Source organism: Caenorhabditis elegans, chromosome II (assembly GCF_000002985.6).
Source record: "Caenorhabditis elegans chromosome II".
NCBI lineage: Eukaryota > Metazoa > Nematoda > Chromadorea > Rhabditida > Rhabditidae > Caenorhabditis > Caenorhabditis elegans.
The window spans coordinates 13362228-13388843 of NC_003280.10; the positions used below are offsets into that span (position 1 = coordinate 13362228).

The following is a 26616-nucleotide window of genomic DNA, read 5'->3' on the forward strand; positions in this document are numbered from 1 at the left end:
TATATTGCGTCACTAATTCGGATTAAAAAGTTCATCGCCAAGAGGTCTTGTTCCGCATGTTTGAGCATGATTTCAGGTCAAACACACTTGGGACTGAAATAATAAAGTAGGGATAGGTAGGTAGGTAGGTAGGAATGTAGGCAGGTAGGCAGGTAGACATGTGAAAGGAATATAGGCAAGTAGGCAGATGGTTATCTTATACCGGCAGGCATGTGGTAGACATATAGGCAGGTAGGCACAAGGGCAGGTAGGCGTGGCAAAATTTCACAATATTTGTATTCTTGAATTTTTTTAAACTTGAAGCTAATAATTTTTTCAAGTTTTTCCCGGGCAAATGGCTCTTGAGAGTAATTTTCCAAATCTCGACACTATTTTTGGTTCAGCATTTTTTGAGCCATTTTCTTTAAAAGTTTACGAAAAAAGTTTTTTTCAAAAATATAATGTTCGGAACAAAAGGCAAAAATTGCGCTCTGTAAATTTTTGAGCTCAATTTTGGGGATTTTTGGAAAATAATTCTTCAAAAAATTTAAAATTTAACCCTAAGAAATGTTTTTCCTATTTTTCTTTAGACCGGAAAGTTCGATATTTCTGTAAATTCAAAAACACTTGTTGTAGGCAGATAAGGTAGGCAGGCAAACGGTAGGCACTTAGGTAGTCTTGAGGTAGGCATGCTGTAGGCGCGTAGGCAGGCAGGCGCCTAGTCAAGCATGGATACGGAAGCACGTATATTATCGGGATGATGTAGGCCAGTAGGTAGGCATGAGATAGGCCCACGCAATTCAAAAAAAAATTAGAAATTGACCTGATTTGAGGGGGTTCAAGAAGCACTTTAGTGTCCTATAAATGTCCATTTTCTATTTTTCTTTTTTTCCTAACAGAGCTCAAACATCTTGAGCACAAATTTCCTACCTGTTGTGACAAGAGAAAATGTCGGAAAATCGGAAATTGATGGTTATTGACATGACATATGGAAATGATGTAAACTGATGTAAAATGAGAGAAATTATTGGGGTTTTTGACGTTTTAATGCACACTTTTGAATGATGCACCATGTTTTAGTAGTTTTTGAAACTTGCCAAAAATTCAAGAAAATGACACAAATAAATTTTAGACAGCCCTTAAAAATATCAGGAAATTTTTAAAAAGTTTTTAAATTTTCCAGAACTTCCAAAAATTCCCGTGCACTGCTGAAAATATTTTCAAAAATTTTTTTTTCGAAATTTCAAATAAAAATTCACTCTTAGGAATAATTTTAGAATTTTAGAGACTCAAAAATTTTTTTTAAAGGTTTTTGAATCCGTCAAATGCTGCAACACTTTCTAAAAAATTGTGGAACTTTTGTAATTAAAATTTTTTTAAAAGAATTTTGCCTGATTTTTTAAAAAACTAGGTTTAGGCTTTTGCATAGGCTTAGGCTTACGCTTAGGCTTGGGCTTAGGCTTAGGCTTTTAGTACGGCTTAGGTGGGGCTGGAAAAGGGGAGTAGAAAGAGAGAACATGAGAAACTCCCAGAAATTCCTAAAAATCCAGAAAAAAAGACAAAAACAACAAAAAAATTATTCTATTCAAGATTTTCGAGAATCTAGAAAGTTCAGAGAAATTATTTGAACATTTTTGAAATTTTCTGATACTTTCAGAAAATTCAGAAAAAAATCGTGACAATTTTTGAAATTTCAAAAGAAGATTTAATTTATTCCAGTTTTGAAAAATTTTCCAATTTTTTGAAAATATTTCTAAAAACATTTTGCTAAAAATTCTGCTTTTTTTTTTAAATTTTTTGACGGGAGATCAAAATGTAATTTTGTCAGAAAAAATTATGTCATGAAATTTAAATCTTGGTTTTTTTTTAAACAAAACATTTTTTTAATTTTACAAATTAAGATTTGGCGGGAATTTTAAAATTTATTTTAGTCAAGCTACTACTTTTGGCTGGAAAACCAAAACATTTTTCCTAGAAGAAATTGCAGTACTAAAAGCTAGGTCACTGGCTAGTCTAAAAAAGCTTAGTGAAACTGGAAAAGAACATTGGAAGCTCAACTAATTAGATTGAAATCACAAACGATGCTGTGCCAGGAGAAGGAGGAGCTCGTGGTTTTTCTAGGAATTGAGCACCATGGAGAAATGTACATTTTTAAATCATTTACCCTTCGAAAAGAATAGGTACAAACCAATTGGTTAATGGTCAATGTGGAATTAAGTGGAATGACGGCATCAATTTTTTTTTGATCTACGAACTGCGAACAGAAAAATCAGGGAAAATTAAACGATGGGTCTTACCACGAAGGGTCTCAGAACATTAATGTTTTAAATTTTTTTTTACGGTTCAAAAAATGTAGAAAAAAAAACAGAAAAAGAGAAAAAAAAAGAAAAATATACAAGAAAATATTTTTTCATTTTTTTTTCTTAATTTCTTTCATTTATTTTTCATTTTTTGGATTTAAAAAATGTAAATAAGTGTGATAGAAAAAAAACAGAAAAAGAGAAAAAAAAAAGAAAAATATACAAGAAAATATTTTTTCATTTTTTTTTCTTAATTTCTTTCATTTTTTTTCTTTCATTTATTTTTCATATTTTGGATTTAAAAAATGTAAATAAGTGTGTTAGAAAAAAAACAGAAAAAAAGAAAAAAAAAGAAAAATATACAAGAAAATATTTTTTCATTTTTTTTCATTTTTTTCATTCATTTATTTTTTTTTTAATTTTTTGGATTTAAAAAATGTAAAAAAAGTGTGATATTTTAAAATTTCAAAACAAAATTTTCCAAAACTCAAAAAATAATATATACTCTAACTCTAAAATGCAATAAATTTTGAGATGAGAGTTCGAAAATCCTAGATTTTATTGAACAACTCTGTTCGGTGAACCGATCACCTCGCCGCAGTAGATCAAATTATTAATAAACTTCGTTTTTTTTCGTACATCAATTTTTCAGGGTTTTCAAAACGCCAGAAGTTCAGAAAATAATGAGTTCAAAGCACATAGGTTAGGAGGGTTTTCTGAACATTTGGAAAAAATTTTTTTTGTTGATAATATTGCTAGCTAGGCTCCGCACAAAAAAAATGGGCGTGTGGCAATTTGAAGTTTGGGTCATAATTTTGTTCGTAAAACTCAAATTTCAATTTTTAGACAAAATTTTTGAAAATGAAATAAAAATTTTAATTGTTTTTATCCGCCGGGGTGTAAAGTAGGCGTGCCTAGTTAGGCTCCGCCCACAAAATGGCTCTTGCTCTGTTGAATATTAGAATTTCCTTCCGAAATTGTTCGAAAAATTTGAACTTCAAGTTTTAAACAAAATTTTTGAAAATGAGGGGGTGGGCTTCCAAGCTAAAAGCTTGTTATGCCCCGACCAAAAAGTGGGCGTGGCTCCGTATTCTTTGCCCATTAGGAGACAATTTAAATTTCGCGCCAAAATTTAAAATTTTTTGATATATAGAAAGTTAAATACTCAAATTTGCATTTAAAATTTTTTAATTTTGAAATTAATGAGTTTTCCACCACGGTGGATCTTGAACAAAAAATTATTCAGGATATTTAGGCTCCGCCTACAAAATGGACGTTCTCGCAGAAAAATGCAATATTTTTAGGCCAAAAAAATTTTTAGTCTCAAAAACTTGTGGGCCTAACAATTTTTTGATCTAGTGAGCTACTTGAGGTAAAAGTAAATAAAAATATGCTCTCACCCACTCCAAGGCCCCCTCTCGTTACCAATTCTAAACGTTTTTTGGTATTCAAAAGGACCCTCTCTGCTCATTTTCGGTGCGAAAATTTCCTGAAGCTTAGGAGGGGTCCTCTGTTAATATTGAATATTTCATATGACAAATATAAAAAACGGAGGGAGAGAGAGAGAGAGAAACAAGGTAAGGGGACCCTTGAAGCACGGAAGACCCTATTCTGAGAAGAAGTTGTTACGTGAGAGAAAGAGAAAAGTGCTTGAAAAATGGGAAGAAGACAAGACGACACTAGTGGGGCAAAATTGGTGAATGACGAAACTTATGGGGGGAATTTATGACATTTTGAGTTGCGGAGGCCAAAGATTCTGGAAGGTTCGGGTGGGTATTGATAGTAGTGGACGCCAAAATGATTTTTTTTCATTTTTTGAATAAAAACTTATTAAAACCTTTTTTTTTTTCGTTTTTTTTTCATTTTTTCTCATTGTTTATCCTTTTGTTTAATTTTTTTGTTTTTTTTCTCGTTGTTTTGTTTTTTTTCATCCCAAAAATTAAGAAATTTGATTTCTTTTTTTTTCCTCGTTTTTTCATGTTTTTTTTTCATTTTTTCGTTTTTTTTTTCGTTTTCTTTTACATTTTATTTCATGTTTTATTTTTTTTTTAATCCGTTTTTAACATTTTTAAACTTTTTTTTAATAAAAAAAACATTTTTTTCATGTTATTTTTTTCCGTTATTTTTTTTTGTTTTTTCCGTTTTTAACATGTTTTTAAAAAAATTCTCAAATTAAAAAAAACTTTATTTTTTCTTTTTTTTAATTCTTAAGAATGATTCTTAAATTTTTTCCTTTTTTCATTTTCTTTTTTTCTTCTTTTTTTTCTCATTGTTTATCCTTTTGTTTAATTTTTTTGTTTTTTTTCTCGTTGTTTTGTTTTTTTTTTCATCCCAAAAATTAAGAAATTAGATTTCTTTTTTTTCCTCGTTTTTTCATGTTTTTTTTTCTTTTACATTTTATTTCATGTTTCATTTTTTTTTAATCCGTTTTTAACAATTTTAACTTTTTTTTTAAATAAAAAAAACCATTTTTTTTTCATGTTATTTTTTTCCGTTTTTTTTTCGTTTTAACATGTTTTTTAAAAAATTCTCAAATTAAAAAAATCATTATTTTTTCGTTTTTTTCTTTTTCTTTTTTTTCTTTTTTTTCCATTTATTTGCTTCATTTCGTTTTTAAACATTTTTTTTTTAATTTTTTAACTTCAAAGAAATTTTTTTTTTCATTTTTCAAAATTTAGCACTTTTTCAGCACTAATTCATATTTCAATGTATTATAACTTTTCTGAAAAACCTAGTTGGTGAATTTTCTGAAATTCTCTCAAAACATTGAAATTTTTTTTTTAAATCTCCTCACAAGGAAAAAAAACAAAAGGAAAAATTGTAGTGAACTTCAACTGAGAACTCCAAAAAATTGTAAAGTTTTTCAAATTACAAAAAAAAACCAGACTCCAAAAAATGCCAAAAAAATGCCAAGTGAAGAGCACAGCTGAAAACAATGTGAGCATATGAAAAAGCTGAGGAGAAACCTAATATCTTGAATAACAAATACCCAAAAATAACAAGTTTCTCATTGGAAAGTTGGGCATGTTTTTGATATTATTCAATTAATTTAATGAGGTTACCAAGTGTTGAAAATACGTTATTTGCGTGGTGGGAAAGTGTAGCGGAACTTGAATTGAGCACTAGATTTATTTCCGTTTTGTCAGAAAAATGTAAATGTTTTTGCTTACCTGCCCCCTACCTATCTGCCTGCCTACCTACCTACCTACCTACCCACCTACCTACCTACCTACCTACATACCTACCTGCCTGCCTGCCTACCTGCCTACCTACATACCTACCTATTTACGTGCTTTCGTGTTGTTTTTCCTCAAAACATAGTTTTTTCATCCGTTTCTCGGTATTGTTTCTGTAGCAAACACAATCTGGAATATTATTATTTTGGAGCTGAAAATATACAAATATTTTCAGCCTTAAAAACCTTATCACCTAGTGGTTTTTGATCAGCTTACGATTTAAAATAGCCCGGAAACGAGGTGGTGGGGGTGGAAACGGAAATTAAATATTGTTGGTTATGAAATTTGAATTGAGCAAAAAGGAAACGTTGATGATTCGTATGTATTTTATTTTAAAATTTTAGAATTAGGGAGGTTTCCAGAAAATTAAATTGGCGATATATAAGTTGTCCAATTTTAATATCTTGTTATTATACAAATTGTTGTATTTTTACCATTTCAGTGGCAATTCTGATAGCTTTTTCTCTAAGTTGACTGTTTTTGGACCATGTATTTTGAACATATCAGAATGATGAAATATCGATCTCAAATGCTCGGAGAGAATAAGAATGACTGGCAACACTGGTACCGACTGAACACATTGAACACCAGGGACGTACAAACTGTTTTTAAAAATCAGAATTTATTAAACCATTTAAGAGAATGCAATACATGAAAAATAATTAACAGATTGAAAACAAAAGTAAACATTAATATTAGTTGATATAAGTAGGAAGTGTTGAACGAACTGCAACGTATCCCGCCATCATTCTTTCAAATAAACTGAATTCAACCATTCGTGTGGTTCCATGAATGTTTTGAATTATAAAAGCTGGTTCACCATTTTCTAATACAATTTTCTCAGATAAATCTTTCATGATTGAGGATGGGTTCGAGTGCGGCGATTGACTTTCAAACTTATAGACCAGGAAGTTTAACCCTGGATTCCATCCATTTTTCCAGTGTTTGATTATTAAAGTCAAATCTTTTTCAGACAAAATTGTTTTCCCGCATTTAAGTGAAGGGTTATCCATTACTAGCAAATCATTTAGTGTTACAGGAATGTATACAAAAAGACGAAGAACGCTTTGAAGTCCAACTAAATTTTGTCTTGTTACATTTGTTTCGTCCTCAGACCACAATGATACATTCTCCACGTGAGGCAGTTTCTCAAGTAATTCATTGATCCTAGTTGCTCCGTCAATTGTTACCTCTTCAACTTTCAATCCATCAAAGTTTGTTTGCGTGAACTTTAGAAAGTGAGTTGCAATGTAACGGCAATATCAACCATATGAACTGTTGATATTTTCAGCAACTGCATCAAATGATCTATCAATCCTCGCGTGCCAAATATTTTTGATATTTTCCATTCACATGTTGGAACTCTTCGACTACCGTCAAACGTTCCGAATTCGAGATGAAATGTGCCATCGTCCATAATGTGGCATGAAATCGAATGACGATATCGCCGTCTATACAAGAATTCAACAGTAGCTGTGCGGGAAAACTCGATTGAAAATTGACCTCTCCATGGACCCCTCTCTATAGAGACTAATTAATTAGTTGAACATTAATTATGATTTTCGGAGAATTGCGAATTTATGAATTATATTTTTCCATATAAATATTTTCCAAATTGCAAAAAATGTTTCATTGTGGATCAATTTGAATTCGCAACTGAACGAAACAGTGTGGCAATTGAAGAGACGGCAGACATTTCTGTGCATACACCGTGACGCGCAAATGCACACATCTCGAATTTATTGTGTTTTCCTCTTTGTTCGAGTTTTTTTTTCTTTTTTCTCATTATAATCCTCAAAATGCTCGGTTTTTCTCGATTTTTTTTTGTTTTTTCAATAAATTTACTTAATTTTCAACATTTCAGATGTCAAATGACAAAACTCCGCTAGTTTTGTGCGAAGTTTGCGTGCGACAAATCTCTGGAGACGCGGAGGAAGTGACAAAATGCGAAAATTCTTTCGAATGTCAGCTTTGCTTCGGGATTATGGATCAGGCAATGATTGATGAGGTTATAACTCACGATTTTTATACAAAATATCCATAAAAATGCTTCAGGTCGGCGAAAAAGTGCAAGAAGAGCTCTCCAAGCTGCCCTACGACTCGATGAGCTTCATTTTGGCGTTGAATTTGCCCGTTGGACAGACTTTAAGGTGATTTTAGAATCATTGTTGATTTTCCGCCGCCAAAAACTCGAAATTTAAATTTTTGACAGGGAGATTCTAGTAAGCCGTCTCCGACCGGATTTCAATGGGACACTGGCTTCTGTTCCGTATAAAGTGCGAAATATTGATGGATATTTGAAGAAATTGGGCTCTGTAAGCTTAAATTACCTAAAAACGACTTTTCCACGAAAAAAATCCATTTTTTTTTGTTAAATTCGGAGTTTCCAACGTTTTATACCCTCAAAAATCAATAAAAACTTGGAAAATGTTGAAAAATTGCTTCAAACTCCAATTTCTACCTTCAAAACTTAAATTTTGAAATACTGAAGCCATTTTTCTAGGAAAAAATATGAAAAATCGCATTTTTGGAATTTTTCTACTTGAAATTCCAAATTTATCGTAGAAAAATGCATTTTTGAGCAAAAAAAAATCCGTTTTTAGCTAAATTTTACACATTTTTTGCACTTTTGAGCAGAATAATAGTATTTTTTGAAATATTTTCAAATTTTTTACAGTTTTTCAGAATTTTATGCCCTGAAAATCAATAAAAAGTTGGAAAATGTCGAAAACTGCCTTAAAAATTGCCAAAAACTCCAATTTTAGAGTTTTTTGAGTCAAAAATTAATAAAATTTGCAGTATTCCGGAAAACGACCAACTCTGAGCTCAGATCTCCAGCTTATGATCACTTTTGAGCAGGAGGAATCGAATTTTTCGGATCTACAATTTCTTCAAAATCAATTTCCGAACGATTTTCGTGTTGGAAAACGTGGAAGATATAATAATAATCAAGAAGCGCCGTCGAGTGTATCAAAACAGCAATTACAGCAGGTCACTGGCAGGATTAACGAGCAAATTGCAAAGTAATAGCGGTGGAAACCGACGAGAAAATAGGAAATTTTGCACAAAAAATGGGTTTAATAAGTTGGAAAATGTCAAAAACCCTCGATTTTGGACCAAATTTCAGCTTAAAAATTGAATTTTGAAGCTATTTTTCCACAATTTGTCTGAAAAATAGCTCAAAACTTGAATTTTAAAAGTTTTTAGCTATTTTTTCGGCGAAAAAACGATGAAAATTCCAAAAAAAAACTCTTTGTTCGTTATTTTTAACGGAAAATTTCAAATTTATCGTTGAAAACCCCACATAAAAATCCTTTTTTCACTGAATTTTACAATTTTTGAACAAGAAAAACTATTTTTTTAAACAAAAAAAAAAACCAATTTTTTTCGCTAAATTCGGAGTTTCCAACGTTTTATACCCTCAAAAGTCAATAAAAACTTGGAAAATGTTGAAAAATTGTTGCTTCAAACTCCAATTTCTACCTTCAAAACTTACATTTTGAAATACTGAAGCCATTTTTCCAAGAAAAAATATAATTTCTAACGGAAATTCCAAATTTATCGTGGAAAAACCCCACATTTTAACTAGAAAAATGCATTTTTGAGCGGAAATCAATATTTTCAAATTTTAAACAATTTTTCCTTTTTTTTCTCCGAATTTTCACAATTTCAGGCAAAAACCTGTCAAATATTGCAGTTTTTCAGAATTTTATGCCCTGAAAATCAATAAAAAGTTGGAAAATGAATCGAAAACTGCCTTAAAAATTGCCAAAAACTCCAATTTTTGCCGATTTTCGACCGAATTTTCAGCCCAAAAAGCCTATTTTCTCTAGAAAATTTCATATTTAACGTTAAGGGCCCATTTTAGAGCGAAAAATAGAAAATTTAAGACAATTTTTACATGAAATTTCCGAATTTTTTGCGAAAATTCCAAAATTTATCAACAAAAAATCCAAAAAATCCGATTTTTTTGTTGAAAAATCGGAATTTTCCCGCAATTTTTTCACGATTTCGACCTAATAAAATTCTCCAAATTTCCGCAATTTTCCCCAAAAAATCTGAATTTCAGCTAAAAATTGTGTGAATTTGAAAATTTTCACGTCAAAAAATCTGAATTTTCACGACGATTTCGACCTAAAATTCACCAAATTTCACCAATTTTCCCCAAAAAAATCCATATTTTCTCTACAGAAAGTACATCTTCAAATCGCCAACCCGTAAATGCACATTTCAACTTCAATTCGAACGAGATCCAGTATACATTGCTGGAAGATATTGTAAATATTCAAGATGTCTACCACAATCACCGTGGAGTGAGGATAAAGATGCTCCGAGAGAGCCCGGAAATTCGGTTCGATTTTTGAGTGGAAAATTGATGGAAAATTGATGGAAAATTGATGGAAAATTGATGGAAAATTGAAGAAAATTCCACTTGAAACTTGAAAAATCTGGAATTTAAATTTTGAAAAAAATCTAGAAATAACCTTCAAAAATCGGAAAATTCATAAAATTCCGGTGAAATTTCTTCAAAAAAAGCTGAAAATTCAGCGTAATCAACTAATTTTCGAGCCTTTAGAACTAAAAAAAATCGACAAAATCTCATTTGATTTTTCCCGGATTTTTTTAAAATGAAATTACCCAAAAAATGCGAGTTTTTCAACAAATTTTCGACTGTTTAATGAAATTTTGCTCTGAAAATGCAATTTTTGAAGTTTTTTTTTGTTTAATTTTAAAAAATCTATAAAAACCTTTTTTCTGGAGCTTTTGAAATAAAAAATCAACATAAATTTAATGAAAAAATCTAGAAAACATCAAAATTTTTACCCAAAATCCACGGAAATCTCTAAAAAATTTAGAATTTTCATGTTTTTCGGCCAAAATTAGACACATTTTCGACAATTTCCAGGCGAAAAATTGAAGAAAACCCAGTTATCCTGCCAAATTTCCGGGACAATTTTTTGGAAAAATCAAAAAATTCCAATTTTTTATCTGCATTTTCAGATTTGTAATGGAATTTTCTAAAGAAATATTTCTGCTTTTTCTGAATTTACTACAAAAATTTCATTTTCCCCTAATTTTCTGGGAAAAATGCAGATTTTTTTTTGAATTTTCTGGCCTTTTGGAAAAAAAAATTCGGAAATTTCAGTTTTTTTCGAATAAAAAATCTAGAAATGTGAATTTTTTTTGCAAAATAAAGTTAAGATTTTTTTGACTAAAAAAAAAATTAAATTCTGATGTTCTGACCCCTCAAAAATCTAAAAAAAATTTGAGTTTTCAAGTTTTCTGAGCAAAATTTCAAGAAAATTTCCAAGAAAAAAAAAAAAAAAAACCCCTAATTTCTGCAAAAATTCGGTGAAATATTTCTAGAATATTCTATAAATTTAAAAAAATTGAATTTTTCTTTTTTAAAAATTTTTCTATAAAAGTTCCAAAAAAATCGGTTTTTTTTTAGTTTTTAGGGAATTTATAAAATTTATTTCGAAATTTTTCAAAAATTCCAAGTAAAATACCAATTTTTTTTGGAAGAAATCGAAATTTTACCAAAAAAATCATTTCTTACCAAAAAAAAAAGTTTTTAAAAAAACTAAATTTTTTGACGAAAAATCGAAATTTTCAGGAAAATCGAATGTTTTACCGGAAACTACAGTTTTGCCTAAAAACTATCGATTATTTCAAGAAAAATGTCAATTTTACTGAAAAAATCGCGATAATCCGGAAAAATTTTCACATTTATATGAAAAATGGGGAGTTCTACCAACAAAAAAAATCAAAATTTTACAAAAAAAAAATCGAAAAAATTGAAATTTTGAGTTTTTCCCCTAAAAAATCAAAAATTTTTAATTCGAAATTTTTGCAGGTTTCCGAAAAAGTGTGTGACCTCCTGAAAAAGCAATTCGGAGCCAGTGATAGTCGATTCGTGACGTCAGGACGTGAGGATATTGACGTCAGAATGCTCGGAACCGGCCGCCCATTTGTCGTTGAGCTCCGAAATTGTAGAACGACGGCTCCAGTGAGAGGAATCAAGTATTTGGAGACACTGAAGACGGTTCAGGAGGCTATAAATGTACAGAAGGATGTGAAAGTCGTGTCGCTGACCAGAGTTCCACGGGATGTTTCTGAGAAGCTGTGTGTTGGAGAAGAAGGTGCATGCACAATTTTATGGAAACAGAAAATGGAATTTGGAGCAATTTGAACTGAAAATTTGCTGAAAATATTATTTTTTCAGCAAAAAAATCAAGAAAAATCGGCAATTTGTACCAAAAAGTCGGAGAAATTGAACGATTTTCTGGAAAACTAGAAAAAAAACTAAGAAAATCCGAAAATTTGGAGCATTTCGGACTAAAAAAAATAGCTGAAAACAGGGATTTTTCGGCAAAAAAATCAAGAAAAACCGACAATTTGTACCCAAAAAATCGGAGGAAATTGCACTTTTTTTTTTTTGGAAAACTAGCAAAAAAAACCAAAAAAATCCGACAATTTGGAGCATTTGGGCCTAAAAATTACCTGAAAATACGATTTTTCAACAAAAAAAACCAGAAAAATCGGCAATTTGTACCAAAAAGGTCGGAGAAAATTGAACTAGTAAAAACTAGGAAAAAACCAAGAAAATCCGACAATTTAACGCATTTTGGACAAAAAAAAATAGCTGAAAACAGGGATTTTTCGGCAAAAAATTCAAGAAAAACCGACAATTTGTACCCAAAAAAGTCGGAGAAATTGAACGATTTTCTGGAAAACAAGAAAAAAAAAACTAAGAAAATCCGAAAATTTGGAGCATTTTGGACTGGAAAATTGCCGAAAATACGGATTGTACCCAAAATTTGCAGATATTTATGAAATTTTCTGTAAAAAAAAAATCCAAATTTTCAGCAAAAATATCAATTTTACAAAAAAAATTAGAGTTTTACCAAAAAAATGGAGAAAAAAAATCCTTTAAAATAATGCCTAATCTCAAAATTTTTTGCAGACAAACGAAAGCAATATTGTGCCTACTGCTACAGTATTCTCCCAATTTCTGACTCCCAATTCACCGCTGCTCAATCGAAAATCCCGCTGAAAATTGTTCAAAAGACGCCAGTTCGTGTGATGAAGCGTCGAGCTCTACTCGACAGAGAACGATGGATTTATTCGATGAATTTCTTAAAATTGGACGATCACCACTTTGAAGTTCGTCTCGAGACCCAAGCAGGAACATATATCAAGGAATTTGTTCACGGAGATTTTGGAAGGACGAGGCCTTCGCTTGCCGAGCTCCTTGACGTTGAGCACGGAGAAGTTGATATTTTGGAGCTGGATGTGGAGAAAGTTGATTTGGAATGGCCACCGGAGCTTAAGGATGGACAGGAGCCCGTTAAATTTCGATAGAAAATATTGAAATTGAAAATTTCGCACAGAAATTTTGAATTTTTGAGAAAAATGTTTGAAAGGGCAAAAAAAAAAAAATTTTCCTGATAATTCAAAAAAAATCTGAAAATTCAGAAAAATTTGGTTTTTATAGGATTTTTCAATTTTCAAATTTTTTTTGGATTTTTTCCAGAAAAGTTATGAAAAATCTAGATTTTTTCGGTTTTTTTAAATAAAAATTAGCTCAAAAACTTCATTTTTAACGCATTTTTCTTCTAAAAAATTCAGCGAAAAAATCTGAAATTTCCTAGTAATTTTACAGAAAAAATATGAATTTTTCACAGAAAATTCCGAAAGATTAGATATTTTTCTAGAAAAATTGGAAAAAAAATTCGCACAAAAAATTCAGTTTTAACGCATTTTTCTTCTAAAAATTCAAAGAAAAAATACGAAATTTCCTATTAATTTTACCAAAAAACTTGAATTTTTAAAGAAAATTCCGAAAAATCTGATTTTTGTTTGAAATTGAGCAAGCCATTTTTCTTTCCAAAATTTGAAAAAAAAACGCTCGAAATTCCTAATTTCTCACCAAAATTTCTCGTTTTTTCTTCTCAATTTCCCAAAAAATCCTATTTCTGACTAGAATCGCCGGCGTTTTTCGGTTTTTAAGCTTGAAAAATGTGCAAAAATCCATTTTTTCGGAACAAAATTTCACTTTTTCGGCATTTTTTGGTCCAAAAATTCGCAATTTTGAAGCAATTTTTTGATGGAAATCCTGTGAAACCCCGGATTTTTTCGGTGAAAATTGCGGTATTTTACGAATTTTCGCGAAAAAAAATGGTGAAATACGTGAAATTCTGAACTTTTTGTGGCAGATTTTTGAGTTAAAATTGCAAAATTTGGTGGTTTTTCCTAAATTTTTCTATAAAATTTCCAAATAAAATCGACTTTTTTTGAAATTTAATTCAAAATTCGTCATTTTAGGCAAAAAAAAATCAATCCTATTTCCGACTAAAATTGCCGGCGTTTTTCGGTTTTTAAGCTTGAAAAATGTGCAAAAATCCATTTTTTCTGAGCAAAATTTCTCGTTTTTCGGCATTTTTTGGCCCAAAAATTCGCAATTTTGAAGCAATTTTCCCCCATTTTTTGTTATTTAATTGTTGATTTTTCCCCCCACCATTGTTGTTATTTATTTCATTTTTAAACATTTTTCACTGTTAAAATTCAATTTTTTTCCAATTTCCAGCTTTCCAAAGGGTCTAAAATCCCTGAAAATATCTTCTTTTTTTTTAAATTTCTTTAATTAATTTCCAATTTTTTTTTAGCATTTATAGAAATGGGTGAATCATTCACGCAGGCAGTAGTCGAAGGGCCTCAACCAAAACCGTCGAGATTTCAATTTGTACCCGTACCCGGAGAATTTACGAGGTTTGGATGCAAACTTTGGATGAAATTTGGAAAAAAAATTATTTTGATGGAAATCCTGTGAGAAACCCCGGATTTTTTCGGTGAAAATTGCGGGATTTTACGAATTTTCGCGAAAAAAAAAGAACTTTTTGGCAGATTTTTGCGTTAAAATTGCAAAATTTGGTGGTTTTTCCTAAATTTTTCTATAAAATTTCCAAATAAATATTTTCCAAATCGACTTTTTTGAAATTTAATTCAAAATTCGTAATTTTAGGCAAAAAAAAATCAAAACTTAAAAAAAACAAAGCGATTTTTACCGAAAAACCCGAAAATTTATGGGAAAATACCACAATTTTACTTTTAAAAAATTTCAAATTTCAGAAAAAAAAATTTTTCGACCGAAAAAATCGAAATTTTCCGCGAAAAAAATTATATAATTGCATCAAAAATTGAAATTTCACAGAAAAAAAATCCAAATTTTCAGAAAACTAATTTTTTGCCGGAAAAAAAACGCGAATTTCTTATCGGGGTTTTCGGTAAAAATCGCTTTGTTTTTTTAAAGTTTTGATTTTTTTTTGCCTAAAATGACGAATTTTAAATTAAATTTCAAAAAAGTCGATTTAATTTGGAAATTTTATAGAAAAATTTAGGAAAAACCACCAAATTTTGCAATTTTAACTCAAAAATCTGCCACAAAAAGTTCAGAATTTCACGTATTTCACCATTTTTTTTCGCGAAAATTCGTAAAATACCGCAATTTTCACCGAAAAAATCCGGGGTTTCTCACAGGATTTCCATCAAAATAATTTTTAAACAGAAAATTCTGAGTCGAAAATTCACAAAATTGGCCGCCACAAAACCCCAATATTTTGAAACCTCAGAAAATTTATTTTTAATTTTTTTTTTTTCATATAAATCTGAAATTTAATTTGTAATAAAAGCCGAAAAGTTACAGAGGGCGATGGAAATGTCGGGACTCGTACCATCCGAACGCGGAGACACTGGAATTTGAGAAGAACAAGAGCAAAGAAGAGGAGACGAATCCTGATAAGTATGCAGATTTGAGCACATTTTAACTCGAAAATGCGTCGTAAAAAATTGGCTGAAATTCATGAAAATCACTGCAAATTTTAGTGGAAATCGGAGAATTCTCGGCCAAAAAAAAAAGGGATTTTTTTCCGGAATTTTATGATTTTTTTTTATTTTTTGGAAAAAAATTTCAGAAAAAACGTCTAGAAAAAAGCGTTTAAAACGTTGAATTTTCTCTCAAATTTAAAAAAAATTAGAAAAATTAGAATTTACAGGCTAAAATTTTTAAAAATCGATTTTTTGTCAATTTTTTTAAAATTTAAGACCATTTTTTTCCTAAAAGTTCAAAAAATTGCCTATAAATGAGCTGAAAATTAGTGAAAAATTGAATTTTTCCTGATTTTTTCGTTTCCAAAAAAATTCAGAATTCGTGAAAATCTGAAAAAATTGAAAAAATTGAAACTTCACAATTTTCTCTGGCAATTTCAAAAAAATTAAAATTAAATAATTTGGAGATCAAATTTCTGCTAAAAAAATTGGAAAAAAATCCAATTTTTTGAAATTTTTGAGAAAATTTACGTCGAAAATTTCATATTTACACAATAAAACTCAAAAAAATTTTTTTTGACAAAATTGATTTTCTTCAATTTTTCCAAAAATGCCAAGAAAAAATAAAAAAAATAATGAGCTTCACCGAAAAAAGCAAAAAATTTTACTGGAAAAATCGAAATTTCATCAGTAAAATTTAGTGTTTTTCGCCGGAAAAAAATACTAATAATTTCAAGAAAAAAGTCAAAAAGAAATTTTTTTTTTTGGAAAAACACGAATTTCCATTGATTTTCGTCATTTTTTTGACTTTTTTCTTGAAATTATTAGTATTTTTTTCCGGTAAAACACTAAATTTTACTGAAAATTTCGATTTTTCCAGTAAAATTTTTAGCTTTTTTCGGTGAAGCTCATTATTTTTTCTTGGCATTTTTGGAAAAATTGAAGAAAATCAATTTTTTTGTAATTTTGAGTTTTATTGTAAATATGAAATTCTCGACGTAAATTTTCTCAAAAATTTCAAAAAATTGGATTTTTTTCCAATTTTTATCAGAAATTTGATCTCCAAATTATTTAATTTATTGAAATTGCCAGAGAAAATTGTGAAGTTTCAATTTTTTCAGATTTCCACGAATTCTGATTTTTTTGAAACAATTAATTCTCGAAAAAAAATCAGGAAAAATTCAATTTTTCACTAATTTTCAGCTCATTTACAGGCAAATTATGGTTGTTTTAAATTTTTTTTTGTACTTTTAGGAAAAAAATGGTGGTCTTAAATTTAAAAAATTTGACAAAAAATCGATTTTTAAAAATTTTAGCCTGTAAATTCTAATTTTTCGTGAAATTTGAGAGAAAATTCAACGTTTTAAACGCTTTTTTCTAGACGTTTTTTCTGAAATTTTTTTCCAAAAAATAAAAAAAAATCATAAAATTCCGGAAAAAAATTTTTTTTTGGAAAAAAACGAATTTCCATTGATTTTCGTCATTTTTTTTTCAAATTTCCCACCAAAAAAACCGTGATTTATTGGATTTTAATCGGATTTTTTCCAATTTTTCAGAATATCCGTCTTCTTCAAGCTCCGACAACAACAACAAGAGCCGGAGCCCGAGCCGGAGCCGCCTCAACCACCACCACAAGAGAGCACAATTCAAGTGACATCAGTCAAGAGTACGAGGCCCGATACAGGAGATCCAGGAGATTCAGAAGTAGTCACAACAGATTCCACGGAAAGTATTATAATAACTCGAAAAAACGGGGTTACAATTGTCCGAAAAACGTCGAATTCACTGCTTCTTCCCGACGAGAAATATGATCAAATACGCCAACTTTCGATCGATGATTTTGAGAATAAGGAGAAGAAGCAACAAGTACCGCCGACACCGATGAATACACCGCCTGCGAGTCTTGCTGTAGTTGATACCTCGGTAATCACACAAGGAAATGGAGCATTTGGAGCAGCTGGAAATCTGAAAAAATTATAGATTTTTGTGTGAAAATTGCGGAATTCTGTGATCGAAATCGTGAAATTTTCGAGCAAAAAATCACGAAAAAACGTCGAATTTTTGGCAACAATTTGAGAAAAAAATTCGGAAGAATTGAAGTTTTACCAAAATTTTTGTTATTTTTTTTAGTCTGACGCACCAAATTGAAATTTTTTGTATGTGTAAAAATAGTTTGCACATGGTTACATCATTTTTGTATGAAAAATCAAGAATTTTCGACAAAAAAATTTTTTTGGACGGATTTTTTTCCAAACTTTTCTTGTTTTCTAATAATGTATTCTAAACAAAGCAATATCCACACACAAACCTCAGTTGAAACCTGAAAAGAAGCGAGATCTGAAAAATGCCTGAAAAAATTGGCTCCGAGTTAGGGCAATTCGGACGGCCAAAAAATTTTGTGACTATTGTCAAATGAAAGATCATGGTTGATAACATAAATTCCCAAAGTTTCATAAAAATCGATTTGCAGCGAACAAAGTTATGATTTTTGACCCGGAACTTATTTGGAGACCTAATAATTTTTCTGCAAAAAACATATTTTTCTGAAATTATAGAATTTTTCCATGAAAATTTTGTATTTTTCCTGAAATTTTCGATTTTTTTTTCTAGTAAAATTCTTATTTTTTGGAATTTTCGTTTAAAAATTTGAAAAAAAATCGATGAAAGGGAACAAAATGCCTCTTTTTTTCCAGTTTTTTAAAAACTTATTTTCGTCCGTAAAAATTGCTCGTAAAAATTTTTTTTTTCCTGATTTTGGAACCAAATTTCACCGTTTTTTGGCAATTTTTCATTAAAAAATGAAGATTTTTCGACTAATTTTCAGCTTAAAAGCTAATTTTCGAGAAATTTTTATTTGAAATTTTTTTTTTGATTTTCAAAAAAAAAAGGATTGAAATTTTGAAAAAATCGAATTTTTTAGACAAATTTCAAAAAAAGAACTTATATGGAGACCTAATAAAAAATTCCAGATCCAATCCACCACGTCTGAAACGACGCCAGGCCACTCGTCGAGCCGTAAACCATCAAAAGAAGATAGTAGTCCATTTGATGCTTCTTCAGCCACCCCAGCCCCATCTCAACTGGAAACCCCCCAGCAGCAGAAACCCACCACCACCCGTCACTTCCAAGTCGAGCCAGTTGTGCTCAGTGAGCCAAGTACACCGGCTCCGGTGGCTCCGGCTCCGTCGATTGAGACGCTGACCTCTACTTCACCACCAGTGACACAACAACTTGCTCCGTCGCTCAGTGAGCCCACGTTTCAAGTTATTCAGGTAATTTTGAGATATTATGAGAACAAAAAAAAGCAGGATTTTGTCTGCGAAAAATCGAGAAATTGGATTTAAAAAAAGCACCGAAAATACGAATTTTTCAGTCAAATTTGTTGTAAATTTGCGAAAAATGGCATTTTTGAGCATAATTTGTGATATTTTCCGGCAAATTGGCAAATTGCCAAAATTTAAGATTTTAGGCAAATCGGCAAGTCGGAAGTTTGCCGAAAATCAAAATTTCCGGCAAATCGAAAAACCGACAATTGTCGGAATTGAAAAGTTCCGGAAAATTGGCGAATTGTCAGAATTTAAGATTTTGGGCAAATCGACAAACCGACAATTTGCCAAAAGTCAACCTTTCCGGCAAATCGGCAAACCGGCGAATTGCCGGAATTGAAAATTTTCGGAAAATTGGCGAATCGTCAATTTGTCAAAAATCAAAATTTCCGGTAAATCGGCAAACCGGCGAATTGCCGAAATTAAAAAGTTCCGGAAAATTGGCGAATTGCCGGAATTGAAAATTTTCGGAAAATTGGCGAATCGTCAATTTGTCAAAAATCAAAATTTCCGGTAAATCGGCAAACCGGCGAATTGCCGAAATTAAAAAGTTCCGGAAAATTGGCGAATTGCCGGAATTGAAAATTTTGGGCAAATTGGCGAATCGTCAATTTGCCAAAAATCAAAATTTCCGGTAAATCGGCAAACCGGCGAATTGCCGAAATTAAAAAGTTCCGGAAAATTGGCGAATTGCCGGAATTGAAAATTTTGGGCAGATTGGCGAATCGTCAATTTGCCAAAAATCAAAATTTCCGGTAAATCGGCAAACCGGCGAATTGCCGAAATTAAAAAGTTCCGGAAAATTGGCGAATTGCCGGAATTGAAAATTTTGGGCAAATTGGCGAATCGTCAATTTGCCAAAAATCAAAATTTCCGGTAAATCGGCAAACCGACAAATTGCCGGAATTAAAAAGTTCCGGAAAATTGGCGAATTGCCGGAATTGAAAATTTTGGGCAAATTGGCGAATCGTCAATTTGCCAAAAATCAAAATTTCCGGTAAATCGGCAAACCGACAAATTGCCGGAATTGAAAATTTCCGGCAAATCGGCGAATCGTCAATTTGTCAAAAATCAAAATTTCCGGTAAATCGGCAAACCGGCGAATTGCCGAAATTAAAAAGTTCCGGCAAATTGGCAAACTGCCGGAATTGAAAATTTCCGGCAAATCGGCGAATCGTCAATTTGCCAAAAAACAAAATTTCCGGCAAATCGGCAAACCGACGAATTGCCGGAATTGAAAATTTCCGGCAAATCGGCGAATCGTCAATTTGTCAAAAATCAAAATTTCCTGCAAATCGGCAAAATGACCATAAAACGATTTTCAAAAATATGAGAATCTTGAAAAAAAACTTTTTTTTTTCGACTTTTTTCGGACTTTTTTCGAAGTTTTTCTTGTAAAAATTTCGAAAATTCCAGAATTTTTCACACTGAATTTACAGTAAAAAATATCCAAAAAGCTCAAAATTTTTGAAAAGTTGGACTGAAAATTGTATTTTTTTAAAGAGTTTTTTGTGCTAAAATATACAAAACTACACAATTTTTTAAATTATTTTCCATTGAAAAATGCTCTGAAAAATCTGAATTTTCAGACCGAAGAGAGCAAAAACATGTCGATGGATTCGGTGAAGAACGTCGTTGATGCTGCTGCTCTTTCTGCTCCGGCTCCGGCTCCACTGAGCCAATCGGATCGTCTGAATCATGTGGATGAAGTGGAGGGAACAACACCCTCAAATGTCATGATAACTGTGTCGTCGGCGGCCGCGGCGTTGGAGAAGAAGGAGGAGGTTAGCCTCAGAAGCTTCCGCCGCGAGCAATTTTTAGTTCGGAAAAATGGGCAAAAAATCGAAATTTCCGGCAGATTTTTCAGCTTAAAAACTGAAATTTTGAGGAAATTCTAATTCTGAGAGACTTTCAGAATTTTGCCTAATTTGATTTTTTCCTGAAAAGCTGAATTTTCAGAAAATTTTAAGAAAAAATTAGCAAATTTTTTAATACTGAAATTAAAGCATATATATATATATATATATATATTATTCAAAATTTCCGGCAAATTAGGCAAATCGATAATTTGCCGGTTTGCCGCTTTTCCGGGAATTTTCAAATCCAATATTTTGCCGATTTGCCGGAAATACTTTAATTCTGGCAAATTGCCGATAATTTGCCGAATTTGTCGACACAACAAAAAATTTGCCGCCCCCACCCATGCTTCACTGTACAAATTTGCCGCTTTTTCACCTCTCCAAAACCGCCCCCAAAAATTTTCCATCATTTTTTCCAGGCCGCCTTTGCAGCAGCAGGAAGCCTCGACTCATGCGGGATCCCAATCTCCGGAGGAGGAGCCGCCGCACAAACCTCTGCACCCCACTCAACACCCTACGGTACCCCAAAGGACACGCATATCCAGCAGCAGCAGCAGCCAGTGGTATTTGAAGAGATTCTCACTGCAAATGGACCCCCACCGCAGCCGTCTTCTCCACTACTACCAGCTCTCATTACAACTACAACAAGTGCTCCAACAATTGCTCCAGCATCGTCTCCGATCATCAATGCTTCTGGATCATCGATTCCAGCAGCTTCAACGTCTGGAATCTCATTATTTCCCAGTGGTGGTGTCACATCGTCACTGACAACTCCATCGACGACTGCTGACACACATACACCGATTGATAATAAGATTGAGCAGGCGATGGAGCTTGTCAAGACTCATTTAACGTATGCTGTACGGGAAGAGGTTGATACGTTGAGAAATACTATTGCAGAGCTTGAATATCAGGTAAAATACACTGCAACTTTTTCCTCACGAGGGACGAGGAAAAGTGGTTTCTAGGCCATGGCCGAGGGGCCGACAAGTTTCAGCGGCCATTTATCTTGCTTTGTTTTCCGCCTGTTTTCTTTCGTTTTTCATCGATTTTTCCCGTTTTTTCTTAATAAAACTGATAAATAAATATTTTTTGCAGACGCTAAAACAATTTCCAAGTAAAAAAACCATGTATTCAGTGGGCAAGCAGCGGTGAAAGTGGTCAATGCAATATGATGGATTACGGGAATACAAAACCTAAACTTTTTCTGAAACATAATACATATGCTGCTTAGATGCTGAAATTACCTGATTTTCATAACGAGACCGCTGAAAAAGTTTTGAGGTTTCCAAAATTCAACTTTTTTGGTGAAAAAGTCGAGATTATCGCACAAAAAAAGTTGAATTTTGGAAACCTCAAAACTTTTTCAGCGGTCTCGTTATGAAAATCAGGTAATTTCAGCATCTAAGCATCATATGTATCATGTTTCAGAAAAAGTTTAGGTTTTGTATTCCCGTAATCCATCATTTTACATTGACCACTTTCACCGCTGCTTGCCCACTGAATACATAATTTATTTACTTGGACTAGCGCGTCAAGCGCGCTAGGCTTCGCAGTAGATTAAATTGGTAAACTGGAATAAATTTGGATCTTTTTTAACCAAAATTGACTGAGCCATGGCCATTTGAAGATAATATTTTTTCTGGGTCTTGTTTAAGTGTATTCGGGCCTGCGGCCCTCAACCTGATTCATTGGGCTTAGAGTAGGTTTAACGATTGTCCAACACTTTTATGTGTATTCGGGGCTGCGGCCCTCAATCCGGATTAACTGGCCTTTCCAAAAACAGACGTAGTCTCATAGGAGGCCTCCGGCCTGCTCTGCTGGGAGTAGGGATAGAAATGGCTTAAAGTTTCTAAGTGTAAGAAGGCGGCCCTAATCCCTGATTTTTGGGTTTGAGTGAAATGCAATAGCATCGCAGGACTCCGGCCTGCCCAGCTGGAAGTGAGGTTAAAATTTTCAAATAGTGCGGTCCAGCGGTGTGCGGCAAATCTCAAAATTTCGATTAACCATCACAATAGCTCAATTTTGTGCCATTTTACTAAACTTTTGTAGACAAAAGCCAATAGTTTTTGTCAAAAGTGTAATGCCAAATTTTTGATGTGTGCGACAAAGTTCAAAATTTACCGAACTCGGAAAATTCGGCAAATTTGCCGCACAACCCTGGTGCGATTCGAGAAAAAGTAAAAATCTCGAAAAATCTTTAAAATTAAATTCTCCTCACGTTATAAAAATAAGAAATGAAAATGATCGAATTCATCCCCAAAGTAGAGAGAGAGAGAGTGGTAGGAAAGTTTTTCACGTTTAATCCATCTTTTTAATTTTGCAAAATTTGAATGATGGCCTACATTTTGGAAAGTTGGTCAATTTTTTTCAAAATAGTTTCAAAAAATTGGTAATTCGAAGTTTTCTCTTGTGCTCAAATTGGAACCAAATGTGAGAAAAACTGCTCGTATGGGATTGAAAAATATAAAACTCTTCAGTACAAAGAAAATATTCAATTTTCGCGGTCTCCAGAAACCCCCGCAAATCAGTGTTCTACCCTTCCCAAAACCAATCCCCTCAATAATGACCATGGTGGGGCAACTATTTTTGATGCATTCGCACTTATTGAACGCAAAAGCGTCAGCTATGAGCCAAGTTGTTAAAGCTTAAAGTTTGTACATTTTAATCGGACACCCCATTACGACAACGTGCCCTTATTTTTTATTTCTGTCAAGAATGCAATTTCCGGATTTAATATAGGAAGAGGCAGACTAGCGCGGCGGAGCCGCGCCAGCCCTTCGGGTATTGGGTGTGCCCGAAAAAATGGGGTCGCTACGACCAAAACTGACTGAGTTATGGTCATTTGAAGTTTATATTGTTCTTGGATCTTTATTAATTGTTTTCGGGCCTGCGGCCCTCAACCTGACTTATTGGGCTCAGAATAGGCTTGACGGTTGCCCAACACTTCTTCGTGTATTGCCTGTTCCGCTGAGAATGTGGTGAGAAGTTACCTATGTGGTGAGAAGTTACCTTCCAAGGGTATTCGGGCCTGCGGCCCTCAAACCTGGTTGGTAGGCTTGAGCGAATAACAATCTGCTTGGAATAGGATTAAAGCTGGCCCTTATTTTTCATGAGTATTCAGGCCTGCGGCCCTCAAACCTGGTTGGTAGGCTTGAGTGAATAACAACCTGCTTGGAAGAGGATTAAAGCTGACCCACAGTTTCCAAGAGTGTTCGGGCCTGCGGCGCTCAAACCTGGTTGGTAGGCTTGAGTAAATAACAACCTGCTTGGAATAGGATTATAGCCAGCCCAGTTTGCAAGACTAGTCGGGCCTGCGGCCCTCAAACCTGGTTGTTAGGCTTGAGTAAATAACAACCTGGGCCTGCGGCCCTCAAACCTGGTTGTTAGTCTTGAGTAAATAACAACCTGCTTGGAATAGGATTAAAGCTGGCCCTTAGTTTCCATGAGTATTCGGGCCTGCGGCCCTCAAACCTGGTTGGTATTCTTGAGCGAATAACAATCTGCTTGGAATAGGATTAAAGCTGGCCCTTAGTTTCCATGAGTATTCGGACCTGCGGCCCTCAAACCTGGTTGGTATGCTTGAGCGAATAACAATCTGCTTGGAATATGATTAAAACCAGCTCACAGTTTCCAAGAGTGTTCGGGCCTGCGGCCCTCAAGCTGAATTATTGCGCTAAGAATAAGAACAATTGCTCGACGCTTCTACTTGTACTCTTTTTAAATCAAAAAATTCTCGAAATTCATTAAAATAATATAATTCTCTTCGCGTGATAAATAAGAAATGAAAAATTGCCACAAAAGAGAGGGAGAGAGAGAGTGGAGAGAGAGTTTTTCACGTATTACATATTTTTGTTCATCTTTTTAGTTTTTCGAAAACTTTAATGATGGCCTACATTTTCGAAATTGGGTCAATCAGCTTTATTTTAGCTTCAAAAAATCGGGCTCATCGAGAGCTACAAAAAAGTTCCGGATTTGAAATTGATTGGAGCAAAGCCCGAGGTGCTACAGTCCGAAAAGTGGGTTTTCGTCAGTACTTGCACATCCACCAAAATGAAGTACCTTCACTTTTCCGGCTCCCACGGGCTCCTCGAGCATAATCAGCGACCCCCGTTTAAATGTCCGTAAACGGAAATATTTTTGGAAGAGGGAGTGACAAAAATCGTGGCGATTGGCCCACTAAGACTCGAGTTATAAATGCACAAACTTTGTGACAGAATATTTTTAAATTTTTCGGACATTTTTCCGGGACATTTTAAATTTTCAAAAACGGCCATCTTGACAAGGTCGCTATTTAAGAGAAAAAGTGCAGAAATTGTTTTAGCATCTGCAAAAAGTATTTATTTATCAGTTTTAATAAGAAAAAACGAAAAAAATCAGTGAAAAACGAAAGAAAACAGGCGGAAAACAAAGCAAGATAAATGGCCGCTGAAACTTGTCGGCCCCTCGGCCATGGCCTAGAAACCACTTTTCCTCGTCCCTCGTGAGGAAAAAGTTGCAGTGCTTTCTTTAATTCAAAAATTTTCCAATTCCCTCCTTCTCCTTCTTCCAGATGCGTGAATCGCAATACGAATGCACATATTATCGTCAAAACTGTGCTCCAGATCTCATCGAGCAAGCTTCTTCATTTGTTCATCAACAAATGGCATCTCATCAACGACCGGCGGCTCGGCGAGCAGTCAGTACAGCTGGAATATTCGATGGAAGCTCTTCTGGTGGTGGTGGTGGTCAAGCATCGTCTGGAGCATCGGCGTCCGCTTCATCGGCTCACATGCGTAATTTGCAGAATCAAATTCAGCAGATGAAACAGGTGCGAGTAGATAGGGCTCCGAGATTTGTTTTTTGGAAAAATTTGGACACGAATAATTGGATTTTAGAGAAAATATTTGAATTTTTGCATTTTTCGAAAAAAAATTCCCAAAAAACTTGAAAAATCGCGATTTTTTGGTGTGTTTTTTTGGAATATTACTAAATAATTTGATTTTAATTATTTAAAAAATTAAGAATTTTTTTTTAATCCCTTAAAAATCGACATATTTTCCAAATTTGATTTTTTAAATTATTAAAACAATTTCGCCAAAAAATTAATTTTTATAAAAAATGGCAATTTTATAAAAATTGTTAAATTGTCTGATTTCAAAGTGTCCCGCAAATCGGCAAACCGGCAAAATGCCGAAAATTTTCGGCAAATTGTGGTTTTGCACATTTTTTTTTTTGGAAATTTCAGAATTTCAATCTAAATCGGCAAATTGCCGGGTCTGAAAATTTCCGGCAACTCGGCAAACCGGAAAATTGTCGAAAATGTTCGGCAAATCGGTAAATTGTCTGATTTCAAAGTGTCCGACAAATCGGCAAACCGGCAAATTGTCAGAATTTAAACTTTCCGGCAGATCGGCAAACCGGCAAAATGCCGCAAATTTTCGGCAAATTGTGGTTTTGCACATTTTTTTTTTTGGAAATTTCAGAATTTCAATCTAAATCGGCAAAATTGTACGACGCATCCTATGAATGTTCCTACATCTATTTTGAAAATTAATGAAATTATATGTAAAAATAGCTAAAGAAAACCGGCAAAAAATATAAAAAATTCCTCAAAAAATTTACTTTTCTGAAAAAAATCAAATTAATAAAATTTAAAAATTTTTCCGAAGTTAAAAAAAAATTCAAATCCCCCGTCCAAACCACGCGCGGGTAGCTAACTAAAATGTGAAGAGCTATTCCAGATCACTCCTATTACAACCAATACTTGCATCAACTCAACTTCCACTTCCACCACCGCCTACACTTCAACTCCCACCGCTTCCATCCCAGCCGCCACCGCCATCACCACCACCACAGCACCACCAAAGCCCTCCCCAACCACCTCCGAGTCCTCATTGATTACTGGAGATTTGGGGGCTCCGGCGGGAGCTGTTGCTCAGAAGATGACAACAACGAATAATTGATCATATTATTTTTCTTATTTAATATCGAAATTTCCTCTAATAGTATGGCTCTTGGTGAAAAAATTTGGTGAAAAAATAGCAAAAACCCGAAAATTTGGCCGAAATTCCAAAAAAAAAAATCCGAAAATTTGGCCGAAATTCCA

General features: G+C 33.0%; 2 protein-coding genes and 1 non-coding gene across 6 annotated transcripts; 2 read left to right on the top strand and 1 right to left on the bottom strand.

Annotated features, from left to right (window-relative positions):
* Positions 1 to 6829: 6829 nt before the first annotated feature.
* Positions 6830 to 6930, bottom strand: Y48C3A.25. Its single transcript, NR_101766.1, has one exon. It is a non-coding gene; the product is annotated as an Unclassified non-coding RNA Y48C3A.25 (non-coding RNA).
* Positions 6931 to 7379: 449 nt separating this feature from the next.
* Positions 7380 to 14069, top strand: Y48C3A.20 (tRNA pseudouridine(55) synthase; the record flags this gene model as incomplete). Its single annotated transcript, NM_001377890.1, has 7 exons — positions 7380 to 7523; positions 7571 to 7665; positions 7728 to 7830; positions 8315 to 8538; positions 9707 to 9866; positions 11373 to 11658; positions 12483 to 14069. The coding sequence occupies 7 exons, from the start codon at positions 7380 to 7382 to the stop codon at positions 12878 to 12880; spliced, it is 1410 nt and encodes a 469-aa protein (NP_001364616.1). The 3' UTR covers positions 12881 to 14069.
* A 115-nt stretch (positions 14070 to 14184) lies between these two features.
* tsct-2 lies at positions 14185 to 26535 on the top strand (the record flags this gene model as incomplete). Of its 4 annotated transcripts, none has more annotated exons than NM_064419.7 (8): positions 14185 to 14287; positions 15222 to 15317; positions 16900 to 17266; positions 18313 to 18615; positions 20259 to 20453; positions 20948 to 21442; positions 25081 to 25338; positions 26252 to 26535. In NM_064419.7, the coding sequence occupies 8 exons, from the start codon at positions 14196 to 14198 to the stop codon at positions 26471 to 26473; spliced, it is 2028 nt and encodes a 675-aa protein (NP_496820.3). The 4 variants fall into 4 exon arrangements, with proteins under 4 accessions (NP_496820.3, NP_001379349.1, NP_001379347.1 ...); NM_001393221.1 differs by having other exon boundaries at positions 14196 to 14287; positions 15216 to 15317; positions 26252 to 26473; NM_001393222.1 differs by having other exon boundaries at positions 14196 to 14287; positions 15216 to 15317; positions 26241 to 26471.
* Positions 26536 to 26616: the final 81 nt, after the last annotated feature.